The sequence below is a fragment of the Colossoma macropomum genome, unplaced genomic scaffold, assembly GCF_904425465.1.
Source record: "Colossoma macropomum unplaced genomic scaffold, Colossoma_macropomum, whole genome shotgun sequence".
NCBI classification, from domain to species: Eukaryota; Metazoa; Chordata; class Actinopteri; order Characiformes; family Serrasalmidae; genus Colossoma; species Colossoma macropomum.
The window spans coordinates 7,086,500-7,100,686 of NW_023494800.1; the positions used below are offsets into that span (position 1 = coordinate 7,086,500).

Here is a 14,187-nt window from a genome sequence, read left to right on the forward strand (position 1 = left end):
GCTTGATTTTCTCCTCTCTCTCAAAGATGAAGGCTTTAAGTGCTGTTTATCTGATGGGGGCAGTTTTGGTGTCTACCAGGTCTTCCAGGTGGTTGTTAGGAGTCATATTTTCTCTTCAGTTTTGGAAACTCCTGTTTTTTTTCACTTTTCCTTTGATTATCTTATATCCAAACTCCTCAGAAATATCTCCTGAAAAATCAATAACTTGTACTTAATGACCGTTTTTGACTGGACATTAAATAAATGAAGGGTGGTCTTACTGACTCTCTCTGACAGCAGTGTGATTGTGACAGTGACTGTACTTCTTTAGTGTCCTTATTTTGGAACAGTTGTTTTTTTACTTAAGTATTTTTTAACTGAATAACTGTATTTTTGTAATTACTTACATAATGTATTTCTAATTTTTAAATAACGTAACTGTTCTGAGGTCAGGGTAGAAGGTGGTGAGTGTGTATGTTATGTTTTTAGTGCTGTTCTGAGGTCAGTGTAGAAGTTGGTGAGTGAGCTGGCCATAGCGGTGTCCACAGCAGTCTGAGGTATCAACCCCCTGAGGTCAGTCTGAATGTAGCCGGTCAGGAGACTCTGAGATTCATCCACAGGAACACAGAACCAACCACACGGGTGATTAAACCCACGAACACAGCTCTGCTTCTGCTCTTCATACTGCACACTCACACCTGCCACAAAAACACATACAAACATGTGTCATTACAGTTTGTAAGTAAGTAAGTACCAATAGGTAATAATAATCTACTACATATATATTACATATATGTAAGTTTCTGTAAGTAATAATAATAAAATTACACTTAATTATTATTTATATTGTCACTGTAAGAATACTTTGTTGGTAACTTTACAGGTAAAGAAAAAAACATTAATTTAAAATGGAAGTTACTGCAACAAGGTTTTTTTACCAAGTAATTTTGGTCCATTTCAATCGGTCCATTCATCATCAAAATTTTAACACACTGCAAACGGTAACTGGGGTTTTCAAATTACACAAAAAAGTTTTAAAAAATGGAGATGGAGGTTTCTGTGTGACAGTGATGATATGTAAGTTCTTATATGTAATAATATGGCTCATATGTGTAATACGTAAGTACCTATATGTGATACTAATAAGTCTCAAATATATTAAGTATCTAAGTCACATTTTAAGTGCAGTGTGTGCATTTCTTGCTCTGAGCATTAGAAGAAGCTCCCAAAAGTCTCTCACCACAGGACAGAAGGCCGTTCTGGTACTCCGTGGTGTAGGAAAAATCCACAAACTCGCGGGGGGAGATGATGTTCCACAGCTGTCCTGCAGTCGTGTACTGCATCACACAACACGCCTGCAACACACACACATCAGCAGCTCATCAGTGATTTTCAATCAAACTTATGTGCAGCAACATTTAAGCTCTTTCACAAGACAGTACAAAAATGCATCACTATCATTTCGCTGCTGTCAGAACAAAACCATCGTATCTCCAAAATGGTAACTTTACAGGAGAAGGAAAAAACATACTTTACTTTTAATGTAAGTCAGTGGAACCAGACTTTTTTCCAAGTCATTTTAGGCCGTTTCTTTTGGTCCATTCATGAAATTTTCAAACAATATAAAGAGCCACAGGCAATTTCAGATTATGTCAAAAACTGAAAAACGACAAAAATGAAGATATAAGGTGTTGTTCTGACAGCAGTGATATTTATATAATTTAATATTGAAAAATAGCAATATAATTAATTTAAAAGAATTTCATACAAGAGAAAATTGTTTATTATTTAATTATATATTATATATAAACATTTTGTTACTATATAAACATTATTAACCATCATACATTTCATTAAAATACCTGAAATAAGGGCTCTACTATCGCATATAAAAATTACAGTTTCATATCAAACTTTTTTTTTTAAATAAACTATTTTAACAGAAATTATTTGGTGATTTTACCTTGTCCAGTGTTTCTACAATGTCCATTGAAGTCATCAGACTGTCCCACTCCAACCTGTAGGGTCCCGGCCGAATATAATCTACGATCCGCTGCGGATTCTCCATAACGAGCCCCTGAGCTTTATACCTGCAGAACATCACCAGAGAACAGACCCAGATACCTCATCAAATCTGATCAAATTAAAATCTATAAAAACACTATTAAACCAATAATTTCTAATGTTCCAAAGTTAAAACTTAGGATTGAAGTGCGCTGCTTAATTTCCAATCATGTAATGATCATTTTTGAGTTATTTCTGAGTTGAATCAGATTCGTCAGTAATATAACTGATCAGAAACAGTAAGTCGGTGTAGTTTTAGTATTATTATTATTATACATCCATAAATAAAATATATCCACAAGTAGTACATCCACAGATGAATAGTTTCACACACTCTCCCAGCAGACGCCACCTGAAGCTCAGAGAATCAGAGGAAGAGAAAGAGAAACTCACAGGAAGCCATTAAACTCCACTGACGGTTTCCTCCACACTGTGACGTCTTTCTGAAAGAGAAAACATTTATATGATTGTTAAAAAGCTCAAAAGCTGGGAATCACTCATCAAATTAATATTTTTTGTTATTGGATATAAAAATACTTTAAATATTATAAACAAAACACTAACATTGGATACTTTAAGTAGTTTGGGAATTACCACAAATTAATAAATGAGAAATAATACACTGTAATTATCTATTTATAATAATTTTATGTCAAGTTATCCTGAGATTTATGCCCACTTCATTCATTATGCTCTATTAAGAATTACTTCAAACCTCTGAAAATGCAGAGTACCAGAATCAAAATAGTAACACTAGAACAGTTTCAACACTGCTTTACCATACTTATTGAACTCCTCAGTTAATGAAGCTCTTCAAAAGTTGAAAAATTACTTTGAGCTGAACTATATACACTATATTTTTTGGACTGGTAGATGAAATACAATAATAACTTCGATTTAAATATCATACAGGGTGTCCCAAAAAATTGACATGTCTAATAACATTTCTCCCTCAAATGATCTTGAATTTTAACAAAATGTGTAAAAATTAAGTTTAATTTTTTATGTTTTTTTTCAGGTTGAAAAATGGCGTTCACTAGAAATGAAAAGGCATTTTGTGTGTTAGAATATGTTCCAACACAGTCAAACAAGAGTGTGCAGCGAGCATTTTCGAGAAAATTCAATAAAAATGCACCAGCTGGAAAGCAGATTTGGACATGGTACAAAAAAATCAAAGAGGAAGGCTGTCTGTGCAGGGCAAGGGGATCTGGGCGACCACCAGTCTCAGAGGATATTACATTTGTGAAGCTGTGAAATCAGTTATAAAATCTACATCCCTCTGAGTTTCTTGTTCGAATTTTGAAAAATAAATCTTGTTTTGTTCAACATGAAGCCTATTTAATTTTGTTTGCCAGGACATGTAGTTACTCAGATTATTTTTGGGACACCCAGTATATTATTATATATTACAAACTATTCATCACAGGATATTCTCATACATTTTATTCAATATTTCTAGAGTTTTGTGATCAACAAATTAAAAGATGACTTGATTCCCAGTGCTACACAGCTTTCCCAGTCGTTTCTGAATCTTCTACAGCTCTGTCCATCATTCTGGACACAGCTAATATTGCATTTTTATTTACAGCTTTCTACTGTCCTCCTATTTATTTGAAAGCGATTTGCACTGGACTAGCATATTAAAATCACTTTATACGCTTGTCCGCAACAAAACAGGTTTTATATTATTGAAACACTGATTTGAAACATTTGAAGGGCCCATATCAGGGAATGCTGAACGTTCAGTGTGTTTGATGAGCTTGATGTAGTATATAAACACTGCTACAGTTCATACGGTCCATGTATGGAAACGAAGCATCAAAAACAGCCAGTTTTGAATTCACTGTTTTTGTGATGTCACAAAAACCAGCACATTTACATATATCCACCTATTAACCTGTTTAACCCTGCGTATTCAGATGTTTCAGCCCGGACTGTTTTCTAAATGAGGCGCAATCCAGGACAGCCAATCAGAAGAGAGAACATATACATACATATAATAACAAAATCAGCCTGTATAATTCTGAGGGATAAAGAAAGGATGGAAAATGGATGTGTAAAAATGATGAATGATGACTGACTTTGGTACATAAACTCACACAAGTGTTATAAGTGGACCTCAAAGAGAAAAACAAAGTAATTAAAAATAAATAAATAAATACATAAATATATATGTAAACTATACTCTCAAACTAACTTTTAAGGGCTCTTTAGAAAAAGGAATGGGCTATTTAGAACCATGAGTTCTATATAGAACCACTGCATGCTTAAATGGTTCTTTGCATGGTGGAATAGTTGTTCAGCTTGATGGAGAATGTGAGGTATATGGTTCTATATAGAACTTTTTCGGAAAGGTTCTTCTATTGTTACAAGTTTGGCATTGTCATGATATAAGAACCCTTTTCAAAAAGGTTCTACATATATCTCACATATACCTCACATTCTCCATCAAGCTGAACAACTATTCCACCATGCAAAGAACCATTTAAGCATGCAGTGGTTCTATATAGAACTCATGGTCCTAAATAGAACCATTGCCTTTGCTGCGCCTTGAAGAACCATCTTTTTAAAGAGTGTACCTGTAATTAAATGATTTTATTCGGATTTGTAGTTAAAATGGTTCTATGTAGCACCAAAAAGGGTTCTGCTATTGTGATGACGTCAAGCTTGTAACAATAGCAGAACCCTTTTTGGAGCTTCATAGGATCATATAGAACACGTTCTCCATCAATCTGAAGAATACGGAGCCCCGCTGGTGACATCCTGTGGCCACGACTTAGTAAAGCGTGGGAATGAGATGATTAAGTGGTGGCCACGACTTAGTAAAGCGTGGGAACGAGATCCTAATGCGTGGCCACGACTCAGGAAGGTGAGGGAATGAGATGATTAAGTCGTGGCCATGACTTAGTAAGGCGTGGGAACGAGATCCTAATGCGTGGCCACGACTTAGTAAGCCGTGATCTCGTTCCCACGCCTTACTAAGTCATGGCCACAACTTAATCGTCTCATTCCCACGCCTTACTAAGTCGTGGCCGCGCATTAGGATCTCGTTCCCACGCTTTACTAAGTTGTGGCCACGCATTATTTTTATTCATACAGGATGTCACCAGCGGGGCTCCGTAGAAGAACACTTTCACCATGCAAAGAACCGTTTAAGCACATTCTATATAGAACTCGTTGTTTAAATAAACAGAAAGGGAACTTTTGAAAAACCACTTTTTTAAGTGTGAAAGGATGAAAACAAAACACAGACCGATTTCTTTGCCACCCTCCACTCCTCCTCTCCCAGACTGTGGTAGGACAGTAGAGTGTTCTCCAGTCTGGTTCTCAGCTCGGTTACGTCTGGCAAACTTCCCATGTTGTTCATCAGAGAAAGACACGCTAAAGAAAAGCAGGTGCAGTAAGAGTGAGTGAATCAGGCACCGTTTAAGGTGGAACGGGACAATTCGAACAAGATACTGAAGTAGAGGAAGCCGACTCGAGCCTCGGTTCAGTCTGAGTGAATGAAAGAGTCACTGGAAATATGCAAAAAGTGTAAAATGACGCTCTCCGGACGGACTGTGGGTGTATTTCATTGAGAAAAATAGAGCCAGAAGCTAAATAAACCAAATTCTGCCCAACTGAGCTGCTGACCTTTAACCGCCCCTCATAAATTTACGCAATACGGACTATAAAACTGGACCACAGGGCATCAATCCAGCTGATAAAGTCAAAGTTTTACATTAACCTGTGATAAAGCTGTTTACGTACCTTGTAATACCGTGACTGGAGGTTTATTTTGATAAAATCATCCTTTATTCTTCCAAATTTTCACCTATTTCTCTGTCTCACCTTTCCAGCTTCACTCAATAAACACGAACCGGTAACCGTTGCATTTTTGGCAAACATGTTGATAGCCAATGAGAATGGAAACCCCGCCTCCTGTAAACATTTCCTGATGGCTGATTGGTCCGTTGCCATGCGTGTCGTAGAACAGAGGGAGCTGATTGGTCAGCGCGACTCGGATGTTCTTCGGTCACCGATGAGGCGAAAACCGCTGTGCATCGCCAGGACGAGGTTAAAAAATCATATCGGAGGAAAAAACACACAATTTGTATGGAGGACCAGATTTAAAAATAAATGACTTCAGTAAATGACGTAAATTAATATATGAAGTAGAATTGCAAAGAATAATGATGATAAATCTAAAAACAAATAAACATGCATAACAATTAATATATTAATAATTTAAATCTTATATAAATTAATAAGTCTGCATTTATTTATATGTCTGTTTAGTAATTTACCCTTCTCACTAATTTTTGTATTTTTTATTTTTTTATTTTTTTATATGTTTCTTTATTAACATTTTTTCTGTTTTTCTATTATTTTATTAATTTATTTCCATAACTATTAATTTGGAGGAGGTGTTTCATCGTCTTTTCCTGCAAAATTCAGATCACTCAGACATTCGGACGCCCTTCTCACACACTGCCTGTGGAAGCCATCAGAGTTATTTATCGGCAGGTTTGTCTGTCTGTGCAGTTCTTTATGGAGTGAAAGAACAGTTTAATCAGCTCTTCTCCTCCTGGGCTTGATTGCTAAGCCTGAACGTGAAAGACACGCCCCCTCATTATCATACGAACGAAGAAATACAGAAATAAATAAATGAATTAATGAAAAAAAAATAAATAAATGAATACATGAATCAAAGAATAAAGCGAACTATTGTTACAAATATAGATATGGGAAAAATATAAAAATGGCATTAATAAAACAAAAACAATACAGAAATAAATAAACTGAGAAATATATAACTGCAGAAAAAGGAAATATGTGCATAATTACAATCACAATAAGCAATATATACTTTATTTCGTTTTTTTTTTATCTATTGATTAATTTACTGAGCCATATATTTTTTGGCAAATCTGGTCCTCCATAAATTTAAGCGCTTTTCAACAAATAAAACGTGACAAAACTACAAATCCGAATAAAAATAATTTATTTCAGGTACACTCTTAAAAAGGCGGTTCTTTAATGGTTAGTAAAGGCAATGGTTCCATGAGTTCAATATAGAACCACTTCATGCTTATATGGTTCTTTACATGGTGAAGTAGTTCAGACTTCACTGATGGAGAATGTGATGTATATGGTTCAGCATAGAACTTTTTTGGAAAGGGTTCTTCTATTGTTACAAGCTTGACATTATTAACGACAGAAGAACCCTTATCAAAAAGGTTCTACACAGAACCATATGCAACACATTCTCCATCAATCTGAAGAACCATTTCACCATGCAAAGAGCCCTTCAAGAATGCACGGTTCTTTGACTGTTCATGATGCTACATAGAACCATTTACTAAAGAACCCTTAAAGGACCATCTTTGAATGCAAAGTATACTCATGTTTCTAGTTAGAACCATTAAATAGAACCATTTACTAAAGAACACGTGAAGAACCATCTTTTTTGAGTTTGTACATTTAATGCAAAAAAGGTAAACGCTAAAACAGCTCAGCTTAAAGGGAAATTGCATCAAATTTTTAAATTTTCTGCATAATTCAATCGTTCAGATGTAAACAAAATCAAGAAACGCGCCATTCCAGAGAAACTTAGTCACAGCGGTGATGACAGGATCCAGACATCTGAAGTGTTTACTGCCTCTAAAAGCTCCCTTACAGAAAACTACTGCATGAAATGGTTATGAATTTGCTGCCTGGTACCTGAGACATTGTTTCGCAATAGTTTTGCGAAGGTTTTGGGCTAAAATATTTTTTAAAAATCCATTGATGTCTGAGAGGTACATGCAAAGTGTTGTGAGGCAAAATAGTTACCAAAAAACCTTAATTTTTCAGACTGAGTACTATTTTACATCAACCACTCTGAATGACTTTGTTTACTTATTAATGATTAAACTGTGCAGAAATTCTTAAAATTTGGTGGAATCCCCCTTTAAGAAAATAATAGTGAGAATTGTGAAACAGTCCATTTTTACTGGTGTCAAAGTAGCTTATGAACAAATATTAAACAGCAAACCGTTTTACTGTCAGACTCAAATGATACAAATGCCTTAAAAAACCTTTAAGCCTCATATATTACAGTGGAAAAACCACAAAACTAACACACAATCTGAGTTTTCCTTCTCGTCATCCTAAAGATCCCACAGTGAAACCAGAGGGGAAACTGCAAATGTGCATGTTCTATTTTTAAAACAACGGCCTATTAACCCCATTATCTAATCAGCACCTAATAAATTCAGAAAAAGGCAAAGAAGCCTTAATCTTACAGCATGAGGTTTAGACAATGTGCTTTCCAACCTTCCAGGTGACGTTCATGCAGAAGTTTCTTGTTGAGCTGTGGTTGCTGTTCTCACACTTCTGATTAACAGCAATTAGCTCTTACTTTTCCATCCCTGATGGCTTTTGTTTTCGGAAAACGGAAACAAACGGAAAAAAACGGAAAAAAAACATTAATGACAGGTGGACAAATGAAACATCATGTAGCTAAAAAGATGCAAGTCCAGCAATAGATAAGTCCCTAAACTCCAATAAAAAGTTATTAAAATTAAAAAAATCTGTGGAACATTTCTATTAAAGAGGATCTTCTCGTTTGTCTCAGATGTTCTGGTTGGTGATGAGTTTCTGCATCCTCTTGATTTTGCGCTTGTTTTTGGGCATGGGCTTATCGTACAGGCCGTTCTTCAGCAGGTGTTCTTTGCTGTGGTGCACCTGAGCGCCATGCTGCAGCTGGAAAGAACACAGTGCTCGCAGAGGCTTCAGCAGAACCTGTGAAATGATGTGAAAATGACAGAGGAACTCAAGATAGAGTCTCTTTGCACTTGCGGCCCATATTCAGATACCGTCCAGGTGAGATTTATTCACCTTCCATTTACACCTAGCCTAGACAGATAGAAGCTAGACAGATGGAAATCTGATTGATCAGTTTTACAGTTATGCGTTTATATGGACAGGTTTAATGGCACAGTTTTTATGACAGTGTAAAATCAAAAAGCAGCTGCTGTATGCATCTGTGATCAATTTCACTAAAGAAAGAACTCTGTATACAGCGTTAATATAATTCTGTTTAGAAGAAGTAAAGATTGCATATATGCAGCAGTAGGAAGCCAAGGTAAAGGCATTTCTCGCTTCAGTCTGCATTACGTTCCCAAAGCAAAACGAGTTATTCGTTAGCGAAAATTACTCACAGAAAAGCTGGAAACTGAAGCCAGTTTCTCCTCACACACACATACACACACACACACACACACACACACACAGATAGGCATAACATTCTGACCACCTCCTTGTTTCTACGCTCATTGTCCATTTTAACAGCTCCACTTACTACATAGGTGCACTTTGTAGTTCTACAGTTACAGACTGTAGTCCATCTGTTTCTCTGCATACTTTGTTAGCCCCCTTTTACCCTGTTCTTCAGTGGTCAGGACCCCCATGGACCCTCACAGAGCAGGTACTATTTGGGTGGTGGATCATTCTCAGCACTGCAGTAACACTGACGTGGTGGTGGTATGTTAGTGTGTGTTGCGCTGGTCTGAGTGGATCAGACACAGCAGTGCTGACCACTGAAGAACAGGGTAAAAGGGGGCTAACAAAGTACACAGTGAAACAGATGGACTACAGTCTGTAACTGTAGAACTACAAAGTGCACCTATATAGTAAGTGGAGCTGATAAAACGGACAATGAGTGTAGAAACAAGCAGGTGGTCATAATGTTATGTCTGATCAGTGTATATGCTAGCTGCCCTTCACAATGAATGGACCAAAAGAAATGCTCCAAAGTTACATGAAAAAAATCTAGTTCCATTAACTTCTATACAAAGTTAAGAATGTTTTTTTCCTCTCTTGTAATGTTACCATTTTTGCTCCACCAGCAGCAACATATATTTCCAGAAGGATTTTCTTGGAAGCAGCACTGATGCAAACTGGATTTCCGTCTGTCTAACACAGATTCATCATTCATTCACATGGCCAGGGGTAAACAGAATACTGATAAGTCTTTTCTGTACATTATCTGAACATGAGATGAATGAAACAATGAATGTGATTGACCATCTTTACCCACCTCCTGTATGGCTTGGTTTCTCTCCATAATGGACAAAGTAACAGCAGCACATTCTAGAGTGGACAGGCACATGTTGGTGGGTTGAGTACGTATCACATACTGACTGGAAGGGGCGCTATTTAACTGCACCTGGAAGACAACAGAACAGATTACACTGCTAAACTGCATGTCTAGAGGTTGGCTCAGAAAAAGGTTCAGCTCTGGGGACTGGCCTACCTGTTTGGGTAAACGGAAGAGAGCGTTTCTGAGGAACATGTCCTTGGCTTGGCTCCACGTGCCATCTATAATGATGACGTTGTGCGGAGAGGTAGTGAAGTCTCTGTCCAACTCCTCCAGGTTTTCAGCATCAGATCCAGGATAGAGAATGAGTGTGTGTTTGTCTCTGCACACTGCAGCCAGCTCAGGGTGCCTGAGGGAAAGATTACGTGTCAGTAGGTCTGGGCATTTTTGATAATGATATAAATATCAATACTCTGACTTGATGATATGATAGATGATATGTTTTCCCAAAACCATGTACTGACCGGGACATACTGGACACTAATCAAGAGGGACTGATGGTAATAACATGCATACAGAATGTAATTTAGACAACCAATCACCAGTTTAGATTTTGGAACAAGCTGCTTTCTGGCTCACTGATGCTGATTAGACTGACTTCTTAGGTACAGAAATTTGGTAATGAAAAATGCCAAATAATATGGAATTTTTCAATACAGGACAGGAGTTTTTCAAACTATCCCACCCCTACTTGTGAGCTCAACTTACATTTCAAGATGAATATGAAGTTGTGACGGGACAGAGTAGTAACCAAATTCACCAGTGAGAATGCATACCTTTCTTCATTAAATCTTCTTCCAACTAGAACGTTACATTTTCCTCTGGGTAAGCAGGCTGCCAGAAGAGGAACGGTTCGGAGCACCCGACTCTCCTGATGGGAGAGAGAAGAGGATACAGTATACAGGGAAAACAGGAAGCAAATACAAAAAGCAGGATAACAAAAGTAATTTAAACCTGATATTTTAATCTTTTACCACAGCTTACAGAATCACAGATAGATAGATAGATAGATAGATAGATAGATAGATAGATAGATAGATAGATAGATAGGTAGGCAGGCAGGCAGGCAGACCGACAGACAGACAGGTAGACAGATAGACAGACAGGTAGATAGACAGATAGATAGATAGATAGATAGATAGATAGATAGACAGGCAAACAGACAGACAGACAGGTAGATAGACAGGCAGACAGACAGACAGACAGACAGACAGACAGACAGATAGATAGATAGATAGGCAGGCAGGCAGGCAGACCGACAGACAGACAGGTACACAGATAGACAGACAGGTAGATAGACAGATAGATAGATAGATAGATAGATAGATAGATAGATAGACAGGCAAACAGACAGACAGACAGGTAGATAGACAGGCAGACAGATAGATAGATAGATAGATAGATAGATAGATAGATAGATAGATAGACAGACAGACAGGCAAACAGACAGACAGACAGGTAGATAGACAGGCAGACAGATAGACAGACAAACAGACAGACATATAGAGATAGATAGATAGATAGATAGATAGATAGACAGGCAAACAGACAGACAGACAGGTAGATAAACAGGCAGACAGATAGATAGACAGGCATACAGATAGATAGACAGGCAGACAGACAGATAGATAGATACATAGATAGATAGATAGATAGATAGATAGATAAACAGACAAAAAGATAGATAGATAGATAGATAGATAGATACATACATAGATAGATAGACAGACAAAAAGATATATAGATAGATAGATAGATAGGCAGACAGACAGACAGGCAGACAGACAGGCAGACAGACAGACAGGCAGACAGACAGGCAGACAGACAGGCAGACAGACAGGCAGGCAGACAGGCAGACAGATACACAGACAGACAGACATTTATTGACCCTGAAGGGAAATTACAGTGTTTCAGTAGCAACACATATAATTGCAGATAAACTTACATAAACTATGCAGAAAAAAAATAGAAATAAAATAGACATAAGTTAAAGTATAAGAGAGTGGAAATAAAAGTATCTCTATTTGCATATTTACACGGCATATAAGACAGATTTGTTGTATTTACATGACAGCAGGCACTAAGTGGTATGATGTAATCTAAAAGCACACTGAGTATAGACACAACGAGGAGTTGCAGCAATATTACAGCGTAAAGTGCGCAGTGTAAAGTAATGAATAAAAAATACAGAAATGAAAAATAAAATTATACTGGCATGTGTGAAAACAAATAGTCAATTGTGCAAACCAGCACCTTTGCAGCTGATGGATAAAAATTTTACATAATAAAAGTAACAAAAATATATTTTATATACCGTTATTTGGGGTCAGATCAATTTTTTTCCTCCAAAACATTGTAATTACTATTCCACTGTTCCAAAAAACCAGAATATTCATATTTGTTACTTAATTTAGACTGTACGATTAGTCATTAGTGCATTCACTGTTCTTTGCTTTCTGACCTCTGCAGGGTGCTGGACGATGTACAGGCAGGTAGACACCTCCAGTGGGTCGACAGGCAGAAACGGACACAAGCAAACCTTCTCTGGACGGCTATGAGTGAAAAAACATCCCATGTTAGTAAAAAGAACTGGTACAATTCAGTACAGGAACCACCTGCAGGCTGTATTAGTCAGAATCAAGTAGTGGTGGTGTAGTGTGTTGTGCTGGTACGAGGGGATCAGACACAGCAGTGCTGCTGGAGTTATCACTCTGTGTCTTAATGCTTCATTATAAGCACTGGGCTAATTCTGCCTTAGTTAGACCTTAGTTACCAGTATTAGGATGAAAAATTCTAAAATGAACATGACAATGACAACTTCATAAGCAATCAATAAAAAAAAAGATGCTTTGTAAGAAGGGGAGCCAACTTGCATCGACTTTTTGCTTCTAACAGTAAAAATAACACAATATTAAACAGAACAGTGCGTTCAACGTGGTTTTTACAACTGAATTATAGTCATTATTGCAAAGATATATGAAGTCTTACTTATGTTATTCCTGTAGAAAACTAAAATAATGAATTAAAATAAAACAAAAATATTAAAAACTGAATAAACTTCATATGTGTGGTATGGTTTAACTTTGATTCCAAAAGACTAAAAGTCTTTTGGAAGACAAATCAGGACTTTACACACAAACTTAACCACAAGCTTCATGCCCAGAGGTCTGTAGACACCTGCTCCAGTGTTTCTTCTGAAATAAGCAGTGTTAATAGGGAGTTTCATATTTCTAAAGATGCAAACAAAGTCATTCAGACTGGTTAGATGTGAAATGCTCAGTTCTGGAGAAACTTAGTAAAGTAGAATTGTTCACAGTGGTGGTGATAGGAACCAGACATCTGGAGAGTTTTGTGCCTCTAAAAGCTCCCTCACAGAAGGTTATTACATGTATTAAGATTTACAGTTTTGAGAAGGTTTTGACATAAACCATGTTTGATCAAAATATGCATTTATATAGCTTATGCAAAATATGCGTATTAAGCGCCGTTTAATCATCGTGATCATTCATTACACATGAAAACCCAGAAGACTCGTGTAGGTTCACTTGAAAGGTAAATAAAACGGCTGTACCTGCTTTGTAGACTCTGTGCCCCCTGGTTCCCATCACCACCACTGTAAATAAATCTGAATCAAGTGAGTTTCTCTATAATCAAACCACTCTGAATGACACTGTTTATATCTCAACAACTGAATTACAAAAATTTGGTTACTCGGTGGCATTTCCCTTCACTTGATCGTGTCTCTCTGATCTGACCCACCAGCAGCGAGAGCAGGTCGGTCTCCGCTCGCTCTCCTCCACCGGCAGCTCGGACAGGTCCAAAAACACCCCGCCAGCATCCTCATCATCCTGTGGGGGTAAACCTGGGGCAGTTAGACTGGCAGGAGGCCCGGTATTACCCCCACCGGGGGCAGAAACACGCTCACACATGCCCCACCGGGGCAAACACCTCCACCACGCCAACCAGGGAAGTGTGAACACAAAATACAGCGACACTGACAAAGCGGATTTCAAAATAAAAGC

At 37.4% G+C, this 14,187-nt stretch overlaps 2 protein-coding genes across 2 annotated transcripts; both read right to left on the reverse strand.

The window, feature by feature from the left end:
- Positions 1-332: 332 nt before the first annotated feature.
- On the reverse strand, positions 333-5,929 carry stard4 (StAR-related lipid transfer (START) domain containing 4). Its single transcript, XM_036588741.1, has 6 exons — positions 5,794-5,929; positions 5,297-5,424; positions 2,437-2,486; positions 1,943-2,069; positions 1,220-1,334; positions 333-677 (listed from the first exon to the last, which is right to left on the reverse strand). The coding sequence occupies exons 2-6, from the start codon at positions 5,408-5,410 to the stop codon at positions 457-459; spliced, it is 627 nt and encodes a 208-aa protein (XP_036444634.1). The 5' UTR covers positions 5,411-5,424; positions 5,794-5,929; the 3' UTR covers positions 333-456.
- A 2,067-nt stretch (positions 5,930-7,996) lies between these two features.
- On the reverse strand, positions 7,997-14,140 carry dtwd2 (DTW domain containing 2). Its single transcript, XM_036588966.1, has 6 exons — positions 13,925-14,140; positions 12,627-12,717; positions 10,942-11,036; positions 10,322-10,514; positions 10,106-10,234; positions 7,997-8,808 (listed from the first exon to the last, which is right to left on the reverse strand). The coding sequence occupies exons 1-6, from the start codon at positions 14,092-14,094 to the stop codon at positions 8,638-8,640; spliced, it is 849 nt and encodes a 282-aa protein (XP_036444859.1). The 5' UTR covers positions 14,095-14,140; the 3' UTR covers positions 7,997-8,637.
- Between the last annotated feature and the right edge of the window lie 47 nt (positions 14,141-14,187).